This window comes from Saccoglossus kowalevskii, chromosome 12 (genome assembly GCF_978046115.1).
Source record: "Saccoglossus kowalevskii chromosome 12, keSacKowa6.1, whole genome shotgun sequence".
Classification (NCBI taxonomy): Eukaryota; Metazoa; Hemichordata; class Enteropneusta; family Harrimaniidae; genus Saccoglossus; species Saccoglossus kowalevskii.
This window is the reverse complement of record NC_140652.1, coordinates 5,364,378-5,389,488: the sequence shown is the minus strand read 5'-3', so window position 1 is coordinate 5,389,488 and position 25,111 is coordinate 5,364,378. Positions and strand designations below refer to the sequence as shown.

Genomic DNA, 25,111 nt, shown 5'->3' with positions numbered 1-25,111 from the left:
CTTTTGAAATCTATATTACAAAATAATCTAGAAGCAAAATCGGTGACAGTTGTACCTTTATCATTAATTTTCTCAATTCTGACTAATTTATGTTGCAAAATCCCATGTGATGCATGAAATCAAACAGAAAAACAGGAAGAACAAGGAAGGTTGTAGCATTGTATTTGCCTCGAAACATAACAAGATTCCAAGAGCTTGGAAACATTGGGAGGGGGGGGGGGGCATTTCTACGCTTAATAATGTACTATACATATTTGATGATGGTCAATTGCGATAAAGTAAATGTATCTGAATGCCACATTCCCCTCTGAAAGATAATAACTATAATAAAAAAGAATTTCATGTTCAAAATCAAATATTTAGATTTTTTGGACAGACATTTGATCTAGACATCTTGTGCATTTCACATAATCTCACAAAGAACAGAAAATCACCTATATATACCACTTTGAAAAGATTTTAATAGGATAACTCATTTATGTATTCAGAATCCCATTTCTATTTTGCCCATTTTCTCATTCATAAAATGTACATTTGGTATTAATCTTGGTTTAAAATATAATAAATGTTAGTAAATAAAAAGAAAAATGCAAATTACTACAAAAATGCATGTAAAATTATATTCCTGTAATTGTGTTTTGTTTGGTAAAAGCCACCTGAAAATAATTTTTAATCACAAAAGGTACTAAGCTAATCCAAGTTATCTGCATGTGGGGAATACAGATAATAAAATTTACCTGCCTGTGTCCCTGAACTGGTAGTCTCTCATCAGTCTACTCATTGTTTCCAACATTCGACTGTATTATTACAAATTCAATTTATTGCACGAGTTACACAATGCAGTACACTCACAATAGCCTATTATGGTCAACTTTACAACTTGATTGGAGGTTTTGATACTAAATTTCAGCTAAACATTTTCAGGGGTTGTCCATTCAAAATACATAATACTATGAGGATTACCACACTATTGTTGTAGGAAATTCCTGAAATTTGAGTGTTTGAAAATACAAAGGCAAGAATTATGGTACATGTATGTAAAATAGTTTTTAAATTATGAAACTCAGGTCAATGATGTTTTCCAATTCTCAACAACTAATATGAAATATGAATATGGGAAATCACAAAGGCACTATTTCTATAGAAAAGAGAGCAGGTACTACCGTAAAATCTGTATTAAAAGCCGCAACCCTAATAGAAGTCGCACCCATTCTTTTTGAATAATTGAGAATAAAAAATTCATCATTTCTCGTATGTGTAGATGCTCTAATAGAAGCCGAATCTCCTCTGTTGCATTGTATCATTTTAATAGAAGCTGCGGCTTCTAATACAGATTTTACAGTCCCTTCTTGTTTTGAACTTATTTATATTTTTTACTTTCCACTTGGCAAAATACAATCAAATTGTAGTAGTTTACATTTACTGAAAACATTAAGAATGTTATCAACCTTTCCTGGTTGAGGTTTTCTTTTGCTTACACTATTTACAGAAAATTTTAGCCTCAAATGTAGGTATATTATATTACAAAGAATTACAGAAAACGTGAAAATTTAATGTATCACTGCAGTTTTCATACACTGAAATGTGCAGAGGCAGAGTTGACAGACATTTTGTTCCCCATACAGTGGAGATTAGTACCCTAAAATGTATATATTAATAATAATATAATATAATATTATTGAAGAAGGCAATTTTTATTAAAATTTCATTCAACTTTTCTATAATGTTTTTATTTCCTTACATTTTGTAACATGGTTTGACTCATAAAAGTAAAATTCTGATAAAAAAATATGAACCATGAAGCAAATGTCTTGTGTTTGTCAACAGCACTGAATTTACTGGCCATAGTACATGACCAAAATGTACACTAGTTTAGAAAGCAAGCGAAAATCAAAAAACATTAATAAACTTTGACACTTATAAGCTGATTATCACTAAAATCAACATTTTCCAAAACTAATACAGGCACATGCATCCATATATGGCAAGCAGTGAATTGATACAGAATTAAGTCATGCGCCATATGGAAATTAATCCGTGATGAAATGTATTCTTGTATGAAAGTAATAAAAATACTAGTACCTCACTCAAATTCAGAAGTGGGAGTTACAGTAACAGTTGAATGACTCCTAAAATGCCACTGTGCTGAAAACCATGAACAAGGCAATTCCAGGAAATGGGATAATTATATTCTAAGGAAATCCACAGTTCATCAATAAAAGACATTATAATCATTATCTGAGTGTACAATATATGGTCAACATGTAATCATATAACAGACTTTTGATCAAATGATAATAGTAGTTATACATTTCCACACATATGCCAGTTTTCGGTAAAATTAGAGTTCACACTTTCACAAATATCGGCAGATGTTACACTCGGTCGTACACTGACAGCGACTTCCTGTTATACGTATCTCCCTTTCACACTAAATATGGCGAATCTGCTATAATTTCTGAACCGAACAAGTAAAACTTCAACAGCTAATATTACATAGAATATGGTGATACAATTTCCTTTAGAAAATGATATTAAACAGATACGGAATCAGCTGGTTTTATCGGGGTTTATACGAACATTCGTATGACTCTTTCGACCAGATGGGAAAGATAAGGTAGACAAAAGGGTTGTCGAAATTAATGTTATATCATGTCTGCAGTTAACCCTTAGGTAACAAAATTTACTTATCATTGGGGCCAAGGTGGATAGTTATTATCAACGAAAAAAAAATGAATCATAATACATTCATTCATTCATAATCAGCCCTCTCTACGCCGAAATGAGTCAATGGTCGATAGACTGACAAACGCAAACGTAGATTACACGTAGATTGGTTAGACTCCACAAGAAAAAGTACACAATGTAAACTCGCACAAATTTCAGAGATGGTCGGACACGACTTCGTGTTATGAATTAACCTACTAATATACTAACCTTATTTGTCTGAACTCCCCGAAGACGTTTAAAAATCGCCTGGATATCGGTCTTCGTTGGCTCGGCCATTTTGAGAAAGTTGCCAGTGACGTCAGCATAGTGTCACGTGATATATTGGTTCGACGTGTACATGTTTACGTGTTTTTTTGTTAACAGACTGAAAAGTGGAATTTATTAACAACAATTGGCTTGAAGCAATAATGCATATACATCTTTTCAAAATTAAAGATATGATACGTCATAATGGATTTAATTGAACAACAGTTTTACGGGTAAACAAAAATCAAATCGCGAACACTCCCTCTCCAGTTTGACCCAATAATTATTTCGTTTACAGATGTACCCAGAATACACCTCTAAATACTTCCGGTATCACTCGAGAGAACATGTGTTTATGGAATACGTACGGCTATCTGTTTTAATTAATATAGTAATTTTATAATGGTATAATTAACGTTTAAAGTTATTAAGCTAGGTAGGTCTGCAGACTGTTTACCAAAAATTACAAAAATATTCATCAAAATTAGAAAATCACCTATTATCTAGCATTTCAATATAGATTTTCGACAGACGTTTTTTTTCTGGCAGAGGTGAGATTAACAGATTTACATTATTTATCGCTTGTACGTATGTAATATAATTTTACAGTTTGTTTCATTGGCTCTTTCTGTTTGTGTTGTAGACCTGTAGTTACATCACGCTTTTCGTATAATAAACGAGGATAATTTTGTATTGAAATTAGTTCATAACAATCTTGCAACAACATGAAAACAATTGTCTCCTCCATCGCTTGGGTCAGGAGAGGAGTTGCCAAGGAAACGCCTGACAAGGTAGAACTGAGTAAAGAACAGTTGGAAAAACTCATACAAGAAACAAAAGGGCAGTTAGATGATGCAGAGTCTGGTGAGGAAGATTCGCATGATGATGGAGCTGTGGAGAATAAAGCAGATGATAATCAAGATGAACTTGCAGAATATGATTTAGATAACTATGACGATGATGACACTGAGATGGGTAAAGGAATAGGTCATATTAAATGTATTCGCATTTTAGAATTCCCTGTAATTAATTAGTGTATTTCAAAATCTATTATATTTTCTCATGGATCAGTGCTGTGTTTTTATATACAGGCGCTGATGGTGTGAGTTTACCCGATGCGTTGGCGTCGTTATCCATGTATGCAGATGAGGCAGATGATCCATACATTACAATCAAAGAAGAGGCAAGTACAATCTTAATAGTTGTGTCTTCTACCATAAATCAATCATGAATACTTCTGAAATTCACCTTATACTCATAACTCTATCTACCCCAAGCAAAATATTCTTAGACATTCATTGACTCAGTAATCTGATTCATTGACTGATGCTTTTTAATGACTGACACAATTGCTGGTGAAGTCCATTGTCTGATTTGATTCAATAGCTGGTGGGGTTCAACAACTGATACATTGTATGATTTGAATAATTGACTGGCAATATTTAATTACTGATTTAGTTTCATTTATTGAATGATAAAATTCATGTATTGGTGATATTCAATGACTGACATAGTTTGACTCAGTGATTCATTGAATTTCGTGATATGATTAATTGATTAATGTGATTTATTGACCAATTCAATTTCATCTTGAAGAAAATCACTTTATATTTGATAGGATGAAGACGAAGCTGAAGATTTTCACATAAAACCCACAGACAATCTTGTACTTGTCGGTAAAGCGGAAGAAGAGTGCAGTAATTTAGAAGTTTATGGTAAGTATTACATTAGTGTTTACTATTAGTATTACATTAGTGTTTACTATTAGTATTACATTAGTGTATCAGTGTTTACTATTAGTATTACACAGGTGTATCATTGTTTACTATTAGTATTACATTGGTGTATCAGTGTTCACTATTAGTATTACATTAGTGTGTCAGTGTTTACTATTAGTATAACATTGGTGTATCAGCGTTTACTATTAGTATTACACAGGTGTATCAGTGTTTACTATTAGTATTACATTAGTGTATCAGTGTTTACTATTAGTATTACAGTGGTGTATCAGTGTTTACTATTCATACAACATTGGTGTATCAGTGTTCACTATTAGTATTACATTGGTGTATCAGTGTTTACTATTAGTATTACACCGGTGTATCAGTGTTTACTATTAGTATTACATTGGTGTATCAGTGTTTACTATTAGTATTACATTGGTGTATCAGTGTTTACTATTAGTATTACACCGGTGTATCAGTGTTTACTATTAGTATTACATTGGTGTATCAGTGTTTACTATTAGTATTACATTGGTGTATCAGTGTTTACTATTAGTATTATACAGGTGTATCAGTGTTTACTATAGTATTACATTGGTGTATCAGTGTTTACTATTAGTATTACATTGGTGTATCAGTGTTTACTATTAGTATTACATTGGTGTATCAGTGTTTACTATTAGTATTACATTGGTGTATCAGTGTTTACTATTAGTATTACACAGGTGTATCAGTGTTTACTATTAGTATTACATTGGTGTATCAGTGTTTATTATTAGTATTACATTGGTGTATCAGTGTTTACTATTAGTATTACATTGGTGTATCAGTGTTTACTATTAGTATTACATTGGTGTATCAGTGTTTACTATTAGTATAACATTGGTGTATCAGTGTTTACTATTAGTATTACACAGGTGTATCAGTGTTTACTATTAGTATTACATTGGTGTATCAGTGTTTACTATTAGTATTACAGTGGTGTATCAGTGTTTACTATTAGTATAACATTGGTGTATCAGTGTTTACTATTAGTATTACATTGGTGTATCAGTGTTTACTATTAGTATTACATTCTTGTATCAGTGTTTACTATTAGTATTACATTGGTGTATCAGTGTTTACTATTAGTATTACATTGGTGTATCAGTGTTTACTATTAGTATTACACAGGTGTATCAGTGTTTACTATTAGTATTACATTGGTGTATCAGTGTTTATTATTAGTATTACATTGGTGTATCAGTGTTTACTATTAGTATTACATTGGTGTATCAGTGTTTACTATTAGTATTACATTGGTGTATCAGTGTTTACTATTAGTATAACATTGGTGTATCAGTGTTTACTATTAGTATTACACAGGTGTATCAGTGTTTACTATTAGTATTACATTGGTGTATCAGTGTTTACTATTAGTATTACAGTGGTGTATCAGTGTTTACTATTAGTATTACATTGGTGTATCAGTGTTTACTATTAGTATTACACAGGTGTATCAGTGTTTACTATTAGTATTACACATGTGTATCAGTGTTTACTATTAGTATTACATTAGTGTTTACTATTAGTATTACATTGGTGTATCAGTGTTTATCATTAGTATTACATTAGTGTATCAGTGTTTATCATTAGTATTACATTAGTGTATCAGTGTTTACTATTAGTATTACATTGGTGTATCAGTGTTTACTATTAGTATTACATTGGTGTATCAGTGTTTACTATTAGTATTACATTAGTGTATCAGTGTTTACTATTAGTATTACATTAGTGTATCGGTGTATCATAACTTTCTTTCCTAAATTTGTCTGCACTTTTTTCTTACTGTAAAGGGATTAATTATTCACTGGGTTTTAATTTAGCTTATTTCGCTGACTGGAAAATGCGCAAAATTAAAACCCAGTGAATATGTACAATTTTGCATAGAACACATTATCTAAATGATAAAATCGTGAATTTAAAACCCACTGAATATGCCTGAAATGGTAAATCAGTGAAATTTAAACCCAGTGAAAATTAGTCATTTTACAGTATATTCTTCAATATTTCTGGAAATGAACCTTAATTTTGGAGCCAACAGACAAATTTGAGTCAATTTTCATTTTTTACTCATAAAATTTTGCAATTTTTGTCCCAATCTTCTGAAGGAAAGTGCAGACTATAAACAGGACTATTTTGTGAATTTGTGATGAAAAGTGGGTACTGGTGGTGAAAAGGTTAATTGTGCCATTCTATGACACTCAAAGATCAAATAGAGTCGACAAATATATGCAGGAATTGACATTTAAACTCATTTGTCTGAAATTAGTAGGTAAAGGATAGAGAGTTAGTTTTCAGTTGTCTCAGTGACAATGTTACGTGTCCTAGGCTATACAACTACACTGCTACAGTGTACTCCACAGTTTCAGAGTTTAAGCGGGGGAATCACCATCACCTGTGCATACGTAAGATGGCTATAACATGTCATTGTTTACAAACAAGTGTCTACCCATGAGCCTTCGTGTGTTGTTATCATCGCTTGGGACTCAATTCTCAATGTGTTTTAGTGTAAAAATAACGGCTTAAACTCTCAGAGAATTGTACTTCGGGATAGTTGTTGAATCTCTCCTGAACAAAGTTACCCTTACATGTACAACATAAATAAATTGGCTTTATCAGGATTACTTCAAAGTTGAGTTTGTGCAGTTTGCTAGATTTAAATACAAATAAATTGAATATAGTAATATTAATTTATATTAAAAAAAAAAAATATTCAAACTATTGCTACTTGAATATAAATATTCAAAAAATTGCTGCTTTACAAACAGAAATCCTGACATTTTTGAAAAATAGACATAAATTATGCAAATATTTTTACATGTCTTATTTCTTAGCTATATTTGTTCAAAACAGAAAAAAAAAATTGTAAGAAATGTTGTAGATAGAAAAGAGTGGTTTTTTATCCCATGTTGTGTACCGGGTATCTTATGATTTTTATTCACTTTTTCTTTTAGTTTACAATGAAATTGATGATGTATTGTACTGTCACCATGACATCATACTTCCTGCATTTCCACTGGCGTTAGAATGGTTGAACTTTGACCCAGGCGAGGAAACTCCAGGTAATTATGGACAATTAGTCATAGCGCCCTCTAGTGTGTGACAGTGGAGAGCATTTACCATTGTTTAATTACATAAATTAAGGTTGGCTGCCAAATACGTTGACCAATATAGTTTGTTTTTTTTGTGTTTATTAATATTTGTATTCAAAATTTTTTGTTTAAAATGTATACATTTATGAAAGTCCAGTAGAAAAGTAATTCCATGTTTTTCATGAATACATTTGTATTGCCATTTATTTACCGTATTACATGTAATATCTATAATATAGAATAAGAAATTCAAGTCTTTTGGGTTACCAGTTTGTAAAAAAAAATAGAATCATGTTAATTATCAGTGCAATTTAATAACAAGTTTATCACAAAGAGTTGGTCCGCAAAAATTTTTTCTATATGACCTACTTGTAAAGCAATTATCAAAATTAAGGTAGAGATGCACTTTATTTGTGAATTTCAATCAAAAATAGTTTTTTTCGTTTTTATATAGATTTTTATCTAAAGAACATTCTGTGAAAATTTGACCAATGAAATCTTATTGGAACATCGTTAAAATTGCTGTTTATTTTCTGGTTAAAAATAAAAAACACTCACACGTGGCAATGTTTATGTCCAATTGCCTAATTTGCATGAGTAACCAAATAACAAGACCTTTGATTGACAATATGCAAATCGAGATTGTACGGGTCATAGTTCATTCAATTCACGCGCATGTGCAATTCTCAAATCAGTTCTCGCTCGCTAGCAAACCAAACATTATATTTCCTCAGCGTTTTTTCTTAATTTTTATCATTACATTATGCGTGGTGTGAAAAGAAAGAGAGGTAGAAAGAAGATTCAGATGATTTCTATGTCGGAAGATGCAAAAGCTACACTGAAGGCATCAGCCCACCGAACGAAAAACAAATCGATGTGAGCGTCCAAACATGACTTTCCCTGAAGGCATGAATCCGAGTTTCTGATTGACTGAGAGATTTTATTTTTAAATAATTGTTCTCAAAAAATAAACTGAGCATGTGAAGAATAATTTAACATTGTTTACAGTGATAACTGCTCATAGTCGAAACGAAGCTTACCCATTCACGCTAGTCACAATAAACATCATACTCTTGAATAGGCGTCAATGACTACGGTAAAACTTAGACTCTATTTTAGGCATTAGGAATGATTGAAATGACGCCAAAATACACCTTAAAAGTCCCATTTTATTTTTTTTCTAAATCCCATCCCGAATTTACGGCAGAATCTGGTCCCTCAAATAAGGGACACGTGAGCTTTGATTCTAACCGGATATATTGCACTGGGTCGGGGAGATACAAACTTTTGTGTATCTTTTGTCCAATGGGTACCTGTACTTCGATCATTCGCAAGTTTTGCTCGGTGGTGCGAGACAGCTTTGTTTGCAACCGGACGAACTCCGTTTAATTCAATGAAGCAAACAACTGACAATGCTAAAATAAATTGCAGAGGTACGCTAAAATTAATTGAAAACAACCAAATAATTTCAATGAAAAATAAATCACAGAGAGAGGTAACTTGATACATTACGGTAACAACTCTTTTGACGCGCTGACTGCTTCTCCGCATCTGATGTTTTGCTTTCCTTGTCATAATACTTACTGATTGATGATTTTGTTTTGATTTTTGAGTTTTTTAGCCTGCAACACGGCCACGACCTTTGCTTTTTCCGTGAAAAATGGGGAAGTTTACGTAAATTTGACGGACATTCCATTTTTTTAAACTACCGAAGCACACTGTTTAGCACTCCTATTTTTTTCATTTGCCGATTTCTATTCAGAAAAATTCGACCGCTCGAAAATGCACCTTAATTTTGCACTCTTAAAACATGTCAGATTTCCAACACAAATTATTTAAAACCGGTCGAAATTTTAAAACTTTTACGTTAGGAGCTGGAGCTCTCTTCTTGCAGGCGACCGTCGCCGGTAGTACAACAGCATGTTTTGTACGTACATCCGTGCGCTGATTGTCTGCGACTGTCTTAGAAAATCCCTGAATAAGGCGTTGCCAAAATCGGAAAAATAAAAAAATGACTCCTTAAAAAACGAACATAATTCAAATATTTCTTTCAACAAATATGTTGCAGTGGGAAAAATGGGATTGGAAACGATGAACAAAACTTCTGTGCCTCGCGTTTCGATTCTAGGATTACGCGATTATTCATTATTGTGCGTTCGCTTCCTGGAGTTGGTTCTCAATACTACATAAAAATCATCAAGGATAAATAATTTAATATCCCACTTTGTACTCTTCACGGTAAACCATAGGCTCTGAAATACTCGTAGATTTTTTATTGAAAATACATCGAAGAGAAGCCATGATGTTTTGATCGTGATAAAAGGTCACCTTCCTAGGACCGCCCCCTGTTTAATAATTCATGAGATGACGTCATATTTACTGGGGCATTGCCACGTGTTTTTACCGACCCCATCAAAACACTGGTATGAATGACGTGTTTCTGATTGATATATTCAAGAGCAGTTGTTCTGGTCCAACGATTTTACATAAAATGTCTATGTCTACACGTCAACTTTAAATTTCAATAGTCTAGAAAGTATGACAAAGCAGTAAATCCCGGTTTAACGCGCAAATATGCAAATTAGCCTTTTTCTCGTCTTCTATTTTTGGTGAATTCTTGGGTTTTAAATTAAAATAGCTGACAGACGCTTTGGCCATTTGCCTCGAAATTTTCACACATTATTGACAAGGTGTTCCCCCTTCAAAATGCGTCCGGACAGTTTATTACGGCGAGTGGAACAAAAATAACAAGTCCGCAATTAACATGGATATATAAAATTATGCAAAAATAGAAAAGAGTGAACTTTGAGGTCATGCTGTGCGACTTTGAAAGTCGTTAGAGAGATGAGTGGACGCATTTGAATTAGTAGTATACCAAGGTATCCAGTGATGTAATTTTACCCACAAATGGACTTGAAGTTTTTAAGCTAATTTTTTTTAAACCACTTTTGTCCAAAAAAGCATATTTTTGACCCAAAATCAAAAACGCATTCTGGATATTTAAAATAAAGACAAGTTTTACAAAGTTTGTATAATAAGCTTTCAGAAAATATATAACATGTTGGATATATAATACCATCTTCATTGTCTAATTACTCAATTAAAAAGCAAGCCAAATAAACTGCATCTCTACCTTAAGCTTAAGAAGACTACATAAAGTTGAAAGTCAAATGAAATCTGTTTATGCAATTTTTAATGAAGTATAGGGACAATTCAGTTTGTTTCCACAAATGTCATTTCGACTGTAACACTGAATACTCAAATTCAAGTCTAGATTTCCTTACATAATTAGCATTGATCGTAATTTCCCTAATAAACGATGGTAGCATTATTATTGACTTTAGTACATGTATCACAAAAACCCCTCCTAAAACAACAATGCTAGACATTAGTGGCCCACAGTACTGATGTTAAGCTTCTAAATAATACAATTAAATTCAGTCGTAGTGATTTGAAAAAAGTCACATGACCGAAACTATTGTAACCTTTTTTTGTAGGTAATTTTGTTGCAGTAGGAAGTATGACCCCAGGTATTGACATATGGGACTTGGATCTTGTAGACTGTGTGGAACCTATTGCTACTTTGGGAAGTCATAAAGTAAAGAAGAAAAAGGTATGTTGTTCATCTTGGACCCGTGGGTAGATAGTATGAGGTGATCACAAGAATACTGCAAAGTATGCTCATAGACAGTACAGTGTTAGAGTCTCCCAATGAGTAGCAAAGACTGATGTGATCCCTAACTGCCTGTGTGCATACTTTTCAGTGTTCTCGTGATAACATTATTATCTTGTCTTTGTGGTAATTAATACCAACAGTCAAAAATGTTTTGTACTGAGTGAAAATTTCTGTTCAGTGATAGGATTTTATTTTCATCACTTGTTTTAGTGAATTTGTGTCTGATGTAAACAAAGTGTTAGAATGTGACGTCAATAACTTGGAGTTCGTTCAATGTTGGTGACATAGTTTACTTCATATAAGGAAAAATGTGCATGCTGGAATGAGTGCTGATATATTTTGGAATGAATTTAGATATGGTACAACTTGTCACAAATTATATTAATTATTTTCACTATTTTGATGTTTTGAGCATATTCACTGTGTTTCAATTTCATGAATTTGTCAAGGAAACAATAATTTTTATTGTTATTTATTTTTACATCTCCACATAGATTTAATGTAGTGGATTTTACTCTGTGAATAATTAATGGATTTACATTAGTCATCAAGTACCATTCGAGGATACCATACATAAAATACATTGCACAGAAAGACAGAAATAAATAATACATAATTTTGTTTTTGGTGCTAGCTTTATATTGATACGACTACCGGTATATCAGCTGACCAACCAGGTATTTGCTTTTTTAGGAATAAACAGTAGTGTAACTGTGTACTGATATATTATTTCATTTATTTTTGAAATGTAGAAATCTAAAGTTAAAAAGGTTGGCCACACAGATTCTGTATTAGATCTATCCTGGAATCACCATGTGAAAAATGTCCTAGCCAGTGCATCAGCTGATGCCACCGTTGCATTATGGGATTTAACTCAAGGAAAACCTGTCACAACACTGAAGCAGCATACAGATAAAGTGAGTAGTGTTTTTGAATTGAATTTGTACTTGAATTGCCACTACCAGAAATTAATTAATTAATTTCAATATTGCAATAAATTATTGTACATTAGATGTGTATGTAAGAATACTGTCATAAAATTAAAAAGTAATTGAGCAAATATCAAAATAAAGTCCAGTATTCGTAATTTTTCATCTTATGGTTTGAGTGTAATTTGTGAAAAATCCGTTAAAATGAATGACTTGTCAGCTCATTTTTGGTTTTCAGTGAAAATATAAATACTGAGTACCGTAAATTGACTTTCATGTAAACAATCAATGTATTTTACACGTGTTGCTTACCGGTACATCATTGTGATCCCATATCGAACAGGACGCGGCATGGCAACTGTAGCCCTTTGAGTAATTTGAATGACTTTTCATCTTTACAGGTACAGACATTACAGTGGCATCCTTTTGAAGCCCAATCATTACTCACAGGTGGATTTGATAAGTGAGTCATCCTTAATATTCATCAAAATATTCTTTGCATTGTGTGTAGTATACTTTTCACATTCTTGATGTAGCGCCCATTTTGTTTCCAAGACAGGGCAATTATGTTTGTTTTACATTTTGCCAGGAATTTCACCACCAGACTTTCTCGCTCAAAAGTTTTCTGCACTTTTTTCTTATATTCTTCAATATTTCCAGAAATGAACCGTAATTTCCTGTTTTTACTTGAACAATTTGGCTATTTTTGTTCCAATCTTCTGAAGGAAAGTGCAAACTATAAACAGGACTAATTTGTAATGCAAAGAGGGAACTGGTTAAAGAAAGGTTAAGAGAAGAAACTGATTTCATTCATACTGAGTTTCTTATCTGGAATTTTATTCACATGATCTTGTCCGCTTTGTATGACGAAAGTGATGATTTCACCTTCACCATCAATTGTTCACACCTTGACTGCAGTATTCCATTCTAACATTCCACACACATTTTCCAGCTCTCACCAGCTGTGCCAAATATTATAGAAGTGTAGACACTTTGAAGAGACATATGATTGTCTTCCCTTTTCTGAACAATCATGAGAAAGAAAAGATTTTCTGGACAATGTCACAGATCATAAGCACATGGACAAATATAGTTAATCTGTTCCAAATATGATTTTAGATGACATCAACGTCTCATTTCAGAAACAATTTTCACACTTTAAAGCTACACTGGTGCATGTGTTCATTCCATTCTGTTTTCTGATTGGTCTTCATCGACATCACATGCTGTATACACACTTCAAAACATAAACTTGTCTCAAAGCTTTGGCCTCATGCACATACATGTAACAGTAATTTATCATCACTAAGGGAACTGATCATTGCTACCCCGCTGGTTTCCTGTGAGTTTGACTCTGTTTACTGTACCAGTCATTGCTCTACCTTACCAAACAATCACTGTACTAACAGGACAATTACGGTAATGATGGGACAATTACTGTACTGACGAGACAATTACCGTAGTGACGGGACAATTACTGTACCGATGGGACAATTACCGTAGTGACGGGACAATTACTGTACCGATGGGACAATTACTGTACCGATGGGACAATTACCGTAGTGACGGGACAATTACTGTACCGATGGGACAATTACCGTAGTGACGGGACAATTACTGTACCGATGGGACAATTACTGTAGTGACGGGACAATTACTGTACCGATGGGACAATTACTGTATCGATGGGACAATTACCGTAGTGATGGGACAATTACTGTACCGATGGGACAATTACTGTACCGATGGGACAATTACTGTACCGATGGGACAATTACTGTACCGCTGGGACAATTACCGTAGTGACAGGACAATTATTGTACCGATGGGACAATTACTGTACCGATGGGACAATTACTGTACCGATGGGACAATTACCGTAGTGACGGGACAATTACTGTACCGATGGGACAATTACCGTAGTGACGAGACAATTACTGTACCGATGGGACAATTACTGTACCGATGGGACAATTATCGTACTGACGGTACAATTACTGTATCGATGGGACAATTACTGTACCGATGGGACAATTACCGTAGTGGCGGGACAATTACTGTACCGATGGGACAACTACTGTACCGATGGGACAATTATCATACTGACGGGACAATTACTGTACCGATAGGACAATTACTGTACCGATGGGACAATTACCGTAGTGACGGGACAATTACTGTACCGATGGGACAATTACCATAGTGACGGGACAATTACTGTACCGATGGGACAATTACTGTACCGATGGGACAATTACCGTAGTGACGGGACAATTACTGTACCGATGGAACAATTACCGTAGTGACGGAACAATTACTGTACCGATGGGACAATTACTGTACCGATGGGACAATTACTGTACCGATGGGACAATTACCGTAGTGACGAGACAATTACTGTACCGATGGGACAATTACTGTACCGATGGGACAATTATCGTACTGACGGTACAATTACTGTACCGATGGGACAATTACTGTACCGATGGGACAATTACCGTAGTGGCGGGACAATTACTGTACCGATGGGACAATTATCATACTGACGGGACAATTACTGTACCGATAGGACAATTACTGTACCGATGGGACAATTACCGTAGTGACGGGACAATTACTGTACCGATGGGACAATTACCGTAGTGACGGGACAATTACTGTACCGATGGGACAATTACTGTACCGATGGGACAATTACCGTAGTGACGGGACAATTACTGTACCGATGGAACAATTACCGTAGTGACGGAACAATTACTGTACCGATGGGACAATTACTGTACCGATGGGACAATTACCATAGTGACAAGACAATTACTGTACCGATGGGACAATTACCGTAGTGACGGGACAATTACTGTACCGATGGGACAATTACTGTACCGATGGGACAATTACCGTAGTGACGGGACAATTACTGTACCGATGGGACAATTACCGTAGTGACGGAACAATTACTGTACCGATGGGACAATTACTGTACCGATGGGACAATTACTGTACCGATGGGACAATTACTGTACCGATGGGACAATTACTGTACCGATGGGACAATTATCGTACTGACGGGACAATTACTGTACCGATGGGACAATTACTGTACCGATGGGACAATTACTGTACCGATGAGACAATTACCGTAGTGACGGGACAATTACTGTACCGATGGGACAATTACCGTAGTGACGGAACAATTACTGTACCGATGGGACAATTACTGTACCGATGGGACAATTACCGTAGTGACGGGACAATTACTGTACCGATGGGACAATTACTGTACCGATGGGACAATTACCATAGTGACAAGACAATTACTGTACCGATGGGACAATTACCGTAGTGACGGGACAATTACTGTACCGATGGGACAATTACCGTAGTGACGGAACAATTACTGTACCGATGGGACAATTACTGTACCGATGGGACAATTACCGTAGTGACGGGACAATTACTGTACCGATGGGACAATTTCTGTACCGATGGGACATTTACGGTAGTGACGGGACAATTACTGTACTGATGGGACAATTACTGTACTGACGAGACAATTACTGTACTGACGGGACCAATATTGAATATATTTATCTCTTTTGATTAATCAATGCATGGTAAACAAAGCCTCGGTAACTGATCGCCAACCTGATGGTAACATTTTGTTAACAATAAGATTTTTTTTACCCAAAGGACATGACTTGTACGACGATAAAGTGTTAGGTTTCATAACAGCCGACTAAAATTAACATAAAAAAAGTCTTTCTGGAATTCTTTGCATGTATGTTTTCAACATATGTGTTTCTATTCACATATTCATGAGTTATGATATTGTTTAAGCCTTTGAACATTGATTGTATGAACTGAAAGATTACTTGAAAAAGACTGGGTTTGCTGCGATGAATTTTACAACATATTAACTGCTTGCTATCGAACATGTCTCGATATTCTTGGAAAATATTGGGTATACAATGACAGCCATACATCGTAGTTCATCCATGATGTTGAATATCAAGTCACAGCCTGTCGTTTGTATTCGAGGATGCTATGTGTAACGTGTCACCTCGCTTGGCCGAGCTTGGGGTGTTCGAAAAACTATTTTTATATTTGTTGAAATTAACATGAACAACACGTGCATGTAGTAAAATGGGATTTGACCTTGCTGTCACACCCAGCGAGAGCATTTGATTTGAACTTAGTTTGTGTGGGGTACATTTATCCTACAAGTAGTATCAATGAATTTGTGCAAGAGTGACTATATCACTGACAACGACAACAACTGCATAGAGTGCAGCCATCACCGGAACATCAGCAGCAATCACAAACCAGTATATTAACACCAATACGACCACAGTAAACTATGACTATGACGGCAATACAACAGCCATCAACTACTAGTATCCCAACACCAGGATCTCTCCCATCAATGGCAGCATCACTGCACAGAAACATATATATTCCGCCAGTATATGCAGCTGTTGTTAGTGGGAAAGGCAGACAGTTGTGATACGATGAAAAAAGAGGATTACGACACATGTGGAGTTAAATGCAAAAGGCCACAGTCACTTGTTTTGAAGATGATGGACGTGCTGCACCAAAACCGAACTAGCAAACTCAAATTTGATTGGCGGCCCAACAAAATGTGATTCTATGGTGAAGTATAAGGGAAGACTCCCCGGAAAAATCAATGAAACGCTCTGAATAATAATGACGCTTAATTTTGACAGTTGCTTGGATTTACTAGCTTGTCTGCAAATGTATAACTGTCAGATCTTTATAAACTGGTCGCTATCAATATTTAATATTTGTATTTATGTGAGCTAACTCCCCTATGAAAATTTACAGTAATATTTGAATGTATACTGATATTTTGATTAATAGGGATTTTTGTTTATTTTAGATGTGTTAAGGTGTTTGACTGTAGAAGTCCAGATGACACACATAAACAGTGGAAGTTCAATGGTGAAATTGAACGTGTTCTCTGGAACCAGTTTTCCCCATTTTATTTCTTAGTGAGTAACTTTTCATTATAATGCAAACAATCTGTAACCTTACTGATTTAAACATGTGGTCTTTTATTTAGAGGTGGTCACTAACACAAGCTTAACTGTATTGTTTTGAAATGTCTACTTCAGAAAATACATGGACGAATAGGATAAAGGACAACATCAAAAGTTCAATGTAGGATAAAAAACTTAATTCCTTTGGGTTTTTTCCAAACCCCCCACCCCCACTGAAAATTAATTGATAAATATTGATCATGGCATCAGACTACATTCACCATTAAATACAAATTGATAATCGGACAGTAGTATGGCATAGCAGTTGGTTATCGAGTGGGTATAAAAAGACTTCACAAATGCACAAATAACAAGCTTTATTTGTACCTTTCTTTTAAGAAGTACATTTAATTTACAAAGGTTGGTAGTACACTGAAATTGTCATTACACATTGTATGCATGTTCTCATGTAGTAAATGTCACCATTACAAACGAACTACAAATACTTCAAGATTGTTTTGACTTTATAAGCCCCCCCCCCCCCCCCCCAAAAAAAAAAAAACTAAAGCAAATACATTTTTTATCCGACATCGATCTTTCGACGTCATCCTTAAGGGGACAGTAACATCTACAACTCATTGTTTATATCTAGGCTAGTACAGACAAAGGTTTTGTATATTACGTAGATGTACGCAGTGATTCAACAGTATTTACGCTTCAAGCACACAGTGATGCAGTGACGGGGTTAAGCTTGAGTAGTCAAGTACCTGGTTGCCTGGTTACCACATCTGCTGATCATTCCCTCAAAGTATGGGATATACAGGTGAGAAGTTTTCAGCATCAAATTGTTGTGTTTTCGGAGTGGATCTATGTCACAGAATGTGTCATGTTGCTGGGACACATATTGCTGGATCATGTATTATTTGGGCTCTGTGAAAGTTGTTGTAGTTGAGGTGCTGGTGAACAGCTAAAGAAAACAGCACACACTCAACTTTGAGGAAATCCTGAACAATCAAATTTGTATATGTTGAATATTTAGGGGATGTCTTGTCACACTGTTCAGTAGAATCTCAACAGCTAACCCAAAGTATAGTTTTCTAAGAGTTTTCGACTGTTGTTTTTACAATGATGTTTGCAGGGTGGTGAAAATGTCCAATGTTAGCTCCAGAGAATAAGATTAATGAATAATTAATGTGGAATTATTGCTTCATTAACCTTTTCATCACAAGTTCACAAAATAGTCTTGTTTATAGTCGGTGATTTCTTTCAGAATATTGGGAGAAAAAATTAGCCAAATTTTTTGAATAAAAACTGAAAATTGACTAAAATTTTGATTATTGGCTCCAAAATTGAGGTTTATTTCCAGAAATATTGAAGAATATAAAAAAAAATTGCAAACAAATTTGGGCAATGATGTCTGGTGATGAGAAGGTTAACTGAAGTTTTCTGAAATAGCATTGTGTTCTGCATCTATCAAGTGTTCATTTCCAGTATCTCAACTAACAATACATTGCGACTATATCAAGTGTTCATTTCCAGTATCTCAACTAACAATACATTGCGACTCTATCAAGTGTTAATTTCCATTATCTCAACTAACAATACATTGCGACTCTATCAAGTGTTCATTTCCAGTATCTCAACTAACAATACATTGCGACTCTATCAAGTGTTCATTTCCAGTATCTCAACTAACAATACATTGCGACTCTATCAAGTGTTCATTTCCATTATCTCAACTAACAATACATTGCGACTCTATCAAGTGTTCATTTCCAGTATCTCAACTAACAATACATTGCGACTCTATCAAGTGTTCATTTCCAGTATCTCAACTAACAATACATTGCGACTCTATCAAGTGTTCATTTCCAGTATCTCAACTAACAATACATTGCGACTCTATCAAGTGTTCATTTCCAGTATCTCAACTAACAATACATTGCGACTCTATCAAGTGTTCATTTCCAGTATCTCAACTAACAATACATTGCGACTCTATCAAGTGTTCATTTCCAGTATCTCAACTAACAATACATTGCGACTCTATCAAGTGTTCATTTCCAGTATCTCAACTAACAATACATTGTGACTCTATCAAGTGTTCATTTCCAGTATCTCAACTAACAATACATTGTGACTTTTTCGATTCGATGAAGTTCACAAAAATTTCAAACTTTCATGGTCAAGACATTTTATTTTACTGTAACAACACAAAATGAATTTTGTTTTCTGAAAAATGCTAAAATGCGAGGGTAATAAAAATCTGCTATTCAGTGTATTAGGTATGAGGTTACACGATAATACCACAAAGTACAGTTAAGGCAGTAAGGTGATTGTACATGTTTCGACCACAACGAAGCATATTCATTGGGTTTTAAGTTCACAAATTACCAGGGAAATACTGGGTTACATAGTTATTTCACATGGTCATGTGAATTGAATTAAGCAGATTTTACCTATTACCCCCGGTAACAAAAATAGCAAAATTAAAACATGGTGAATAATTAATGCATTTACAGTAGTCAATTTGAGATCTTGCATTGAATTTAAGTATTTTATTTTTACAAATTTTTTTTGATTTCAGGATAACAAACCAGAATGTATTGTCTCCAAGGAGATGAAAATGGGGATACTGAACTGCATCAGTAGTTGTCCTGACTCTGCATTTGTCATGGCAACAGGAGGAGAGAAAGAAGGTTTGAGAGTTTTAGACCTGATGTCCTATGCTGCAGGTAAGACAAGATAGTTGTTATATTATTAGTTACATGACAGACAATCACAGATTAACAGTCCCTGCGTGTCATCTTCAAATTACAGGGGAGAAAAAGATGGCTATATGTACAAGTTGCTGAAGAAGTTAACGGCCTCATCATTATAGTGAGCTCTTGACAAATGATTAGACGTGTTTCAAGTTATAACACCATCAGTTGGTTTCTGTCCAAGCATGGGAGGGGGGGTGTGTGTGTGTGTGTGTGTGTGTGTGTGATTCCTAGGTTGTGCAATGTATTCTCTAGTTTCTGTGATGCCCAGTATTTTGTTGAGCTATTGAAAGTTTATGCAGCGAAATCAACCCTCCCTTCGCAGACAAAATTTCAAAGTTTTTACACAAGCACAAGTTATGGCATCAAGAATGATAAATGTGAATGAACAAGTCATTGTCAATGACACGTCCCCGTTCCGTTCATATTTGAGTGACATATACATTCAAAGCAGATCATGACCGAAATGCACCTGCATATGTACAACACATTGTGCTAAATCTGAACAAAATCCATCCATGCATGACTGAGATCCGGTTCTGGAATTGTGAAAATACGTGATTTTGATGCATTTTCGGCCTTAAAATGGCCATCATTCCGCTATTGTTAAGCAGATCATGAAACAAATGCACATATCTATTTGTGACATGATGTACCATGTGTGTGTGAAGTTTGAACTTGATCAATCCAGACATGTCTTGGATACGGATCCAGAACTGAATTCTTTAACAAAATGGCCGCCAGTCGGCCATTTCGAACTTGATCCGAAAAAAAAAAAAGACGTGCATCAAGGTCCTATTATGTTTAATGTATGTACCAAATTTGAACAAAATCCATCCATGCATAACTGAGATACGGGTCCGGAATGGTGAAAATGTGCGATTTCAATGCATTTTCGGCCTTAAAGCGGCCCCCATTTGGCTATCGTTAATGAGATCATGAAACAAATGCACATACATATTTGTGACATGATGTACCTTGTGTGTGTGAAGTTTGAACTTGATCAATCCAGACATGTCTCGGATACGGATCCAGAACTGAATTCTTTAAAACAAAATGGCCGCCAGTCGGCTATTTCGAACTTGATCCGGGGAAAAAAATGACGTGCATCAAGGTCCTATTATGTTTAATGTATGTACCAAATTTGAATGAAATCCGTCCATGCATAACTGAGATCCGGGTCCAGAATGGTGAAAATGTGCGATTTCAATGCATTTTCGGCCTTAAAGCGGCCGCCATTTGGCTATCGTTAATGAGATCTTGAAACAAATGCACATACATATTTGTGACATGATGTACCGGTACCTTGTGTGTGTGAAGTTTGAACTCGATCAATCCAAGCATGTCTCAGATACGGATCCAGAACTGAATTCTTTAAAACAAAATGGCCGCCAGTCGGCCATTTCGAACCCGATCCAAAAAAAAAAATGACGTGCATCAAGGTCCTATTATGTTTAATGTATGTACCAAATTTGAACAAAATCCGTCCATGCATAACGGAGATCCGGGTCCGGAATGGTGAAAATGTGCGATTTTGATGCAGTTTCGGCCTTAAAATGGCCGCTATTCGGCTATCGTTAATCGGATCATGAAAAAAATGCATGTGCATATGTCCCATATAATGTGTGATGTATGAGTGAAGTTTGAACTTAATCGGTCCATGCATGTTCGAGATACAGGTGATCACGGACGCACGGACGGACGGACGCACACAGGGCAAAACATAAGTCCCCGTTTTCGGACTGCGTCCGAACGGGGACTAATAACATAGACTTAAAAAATGTTAAACTTGTCATTTGTAGCAGCAATATTTGGGTACCCAAATACAACAAACAGACCCGCTCTTATCAGTCAAGCTAATCATTCGTAGGTACAAGTGTGAATGGCTGTATAAATATAAATAAAATTCAAATTACTGTAAAACTCTAAAATCTTAGAATGCATGCAAACAGAATAACATGAAAACAATTGTCCTCAGCATAACACTGTAAAACTCAATAATTTTCTATTCTTTTTTTTTCACTTCAGTTGAGAGGCATTTTGCAAAAAGAGAAAAAATGGTCGTTGAGACAGATGTCCTGACATCTTCTGGAGCAGAGATGGGGGATTCAGAAGATGTAACCAAGGAAACAGATTCCATGGAGACGGACAGTGTTGACACAACTCAGAGTGATTCAAACATTACTGGAGGAACAAAGAAAAAGAAGAAAAAGAAAAAACATTGAATGTGAAATGGAATGCTCTTAAATTATTGATTGACCAGTGATAAAATTGGCACCCCTAACTCCATCAGGAATGAATAAAACTGGCACCCTAACTCCATCAGGAATGTCTATAGACAGACTCAGCTGAGATAGGAAGAATAAAATTCTGTACTTGAGAGCAGAAACTAAATTTTAGACTTCCTGCATAAACAAACATCAACTGTCTCTTTTTGGCATCTGATGGTTATTACAAGAAATGCACCAATCAGCATGCTTCCTTGCATTACAGGGAACTAATTAATGTACTTGTAGAAGCAAATGATCCATTTTCTTTGTGTAAAACAAGTGCTTATTGGTCCTTTGCTTTCATCAACATTTACTCATGAATATTAAAATCATGGTTTTGAATGTAGTGCAGAAAAATACTCTGTGGTTCACTTTACATGGAGACATCAGAAAATAAAATCTGGAATATTTTTAATGGCGAAGAATAAATATTTAAATGAGTTTTTAGATGAATTAAATGATTACCAGTAACTAGTAAAGGGAGCCCTCTAGTGGCATATAGGTTATTTTCATTTTTCAAACATTGCCCTCTAACTTGAACTACTGGACTGTATGTATTTTTCATCAGTGCAGTACAAGCATCAGCTAAAGAAGATTAGAACTTCAAACAGAATTCACGACAAATCAAGTTGTTTTTTTTTATTTTCAAATGGAATTTCATTTCACTAAATTTCATAACTGAGATCATTTTAATTCTAAACTTGTTGAGTGCAAAAATGAAGAGACTAAACAAGTTTAATCAAATGACATATTCCCGTTGGAATTAGTGGGAATGTTATTCATGCCAAAATTAAAGTAATATGGACCATAAGTTAGTAATGGGCTGGTGTAGTATCAAGAGAAATTAGATGTACGACTTCCAAAATCGAAATTAAACAGGATATGCATTTTTTTGTATCCAAACTGAATTTCCTTTGCCCCCATGCTCATGTACAGAGATATGCAGGCAGTCAATCATCTTAGATCTGATTGTGAAACTAATTGTCATGGACATGTATCCTAACGTGTATAATTTGAAAAGAAAAAGAAACATGTCAATGATACATTTGTAAAAAACAAGGTGGCTGCCAACTGGTCATTTTGGATTCAAACACGAATCGAATCATGTTTGTATCAAATTGGAACAAAACACAACAAATCCTGTCCATGAGGAATTTTCCAGAAAACATGATGGATGCCAGTCGGCCATTTTTGATCAAATTATGGAAAAAACATGCATTTCAATATGCATGTGCCAAATTTGAACAAAAGCTGACAAAGCATGCATAGGATGCATTTTCAAAAAACAAAATGGCTGCCAGTCAGCCATCTTGAATTGAATCAGTAAACCTTTGCATGTGCACATGTCCCAGATAACGTACTAGGCACATGCAAAAACTAAACAGATTTGGTTCTCTGGGGTTCTGAAATATGAATCCGGACAGACAGACTAAAAGTACCGTACCAGTAATAGATACAAATAGCAATAATTGATACGATGAAAACTACTCTCTTGCAGGGGTGATTATTTACTCTGACGAAACATCTCATTGCACTCTCCGGGTGAAATAATACACCCTAGATTGTTAACAGTCACAACGTTTTTGTGTAAGAAAACTTGCATCTACAAATCAATAACTATCACCTGTGTGATATGCTCGATACTTTGTCACTATGCTTCAATCAAATTAAACATACTTTGCATTCTTGCTTGTAATCTGTCATAAGATTAGTGGAAATGTCTGTAGTATCTGTTCGTCTTGCACGTTTATTTCCTACCATGTGGTAAAGGAACTCTTCAGTTCACTAATATTCAAAGTTGGTGTTTCGGGCACACAATGTCGTCACATGGTAGTCACATGCACCAGTGTTCAGTACATTTGAAGCAATTCTATCAAGCCGACATGCCTTTCTCCTGGTCGACGTCACCAATTCTCTTCCGATGACCCTTTTCCTCCCCAACGAATATACACTTTGTCAGTGTTGTATTGTGATCACCACAATTACACTGTCATGTCTTGTATGACACAAAGTTAGCCACAAGTTCCAGTGGATAAACTTGAATAGAAAATCTGAGAAACTTTCGCATATACATATTGCATATTCACACACGGTTACAAGTAACTGTGATGCACAGTACCGGTAGTCACAATGGACACGATTATTCGGAAAAGTAAAATGATGTGCAATGACCAGGTTTCACATTTTGATGATCACATTTTTGGTGTTTCGAAAACTACTAAAAAGATTATTATGCAATAAAATATACTTATACTTACATGCATACTTAATAAATCATTTGTCATCGTCGCCCGGTAAAACACCTTGGGATTATACTCTGGGATGCCCTCAACTCATTAAATGGTGGGTGGGCTTATACTCGGGGAAGGGCTTATGCTCGAGGAAGTACAGTACAGTATATTTTTTAGTTTAGTTTTAGCTCATATATTTATTGGTAACAACGGATAAAAATGTTCTTTTTCTAAAGATGCAATAAAATATTACTGTACATGTATTAATGCATATTCGCCACGTCTCCCAAGCTTCCAAACAATTCAGCATTCCAAGTCTTCCATTCAACACACAATTTCACTGCTTATGTATGTCAAAGAAACGACTGTCAACCATGTAACTTTATCCATACCTGGATTCGTCATACTCACC

General features: G+C 35.0%; 2 protein-coding genes across 6 annotated transcripts in view; one reads left to right on the top strand and one right to left on the bottom strand.

The window, feature by feature from the left end:
• LOC100373141 (ADP-ribosylation factor GTPase-activating protein 2-like) overlaps window positions 1-3,029 on the bottom strand; it is a 29,564-nt gene extending 26,535 nt beyond the window's left edge. For all 4 annotated transcript variants that reach the window (XM_006823494.3, XM_085506366.1, XM_085506368.1 and 1 more), the window contains exon 1: window positions 2,938-3,029. In XM_006823494.3, coding sequence (XP_006823557.2) covers window positions 2,938-3,006 — 69 coding nt within the window. In that variant the 5' untranslated portion in view covers window positions 3,007-3,029. The remainder of the gene's footprint in view (window positions 1-2,937) is intronic.
• A 272-nt stretch (window positions 3,030-3,301) lies between these two features.
• Window positions 3,302-23,376, top strand: LOC102803594 (periodic tryptophan protein 1 homolog). Of its 2 annotated transcripts, none has more exons than XM_085506370.1 (12): window positions 3,302-3,412; window positions 3,620-3,951; window positions 4,068-4,159; window positions 4,595-4,691; window positions 7,697-7,804; window positions 11,332-11,447; window positions 12,263-12,427; window positions 12,841-12,902; window positions 17,337-17,448; window positions 18,089-18,259; window positions 20,024-20,171; window positions 22,227-23,376. In XM_085506370.1, exons 2-12 carry the CDS (start codon window positions 3,702-3,704, stop codon window positions 22,421-22,423), a joined length of 1,518 nt encoding a protein of 505 aa, XP_085362496.1. In that variant the 5' UTR covers window positions 3,302-3,412; window positions 3,620-3,701; the 3' UTR covers window positions 22,424-23,376. The 2 variants fall into 2 exon arrangements, with proteins under 2 accessions (XP_085362496.1, XP_085362495.1); XM_085506369.1 differs by having other exon boundaries at window positions 3,302-3,527.
• The last annotated feature ends 1,735 nt before the right edge of the window (window positions 23,377-25,111 follow it).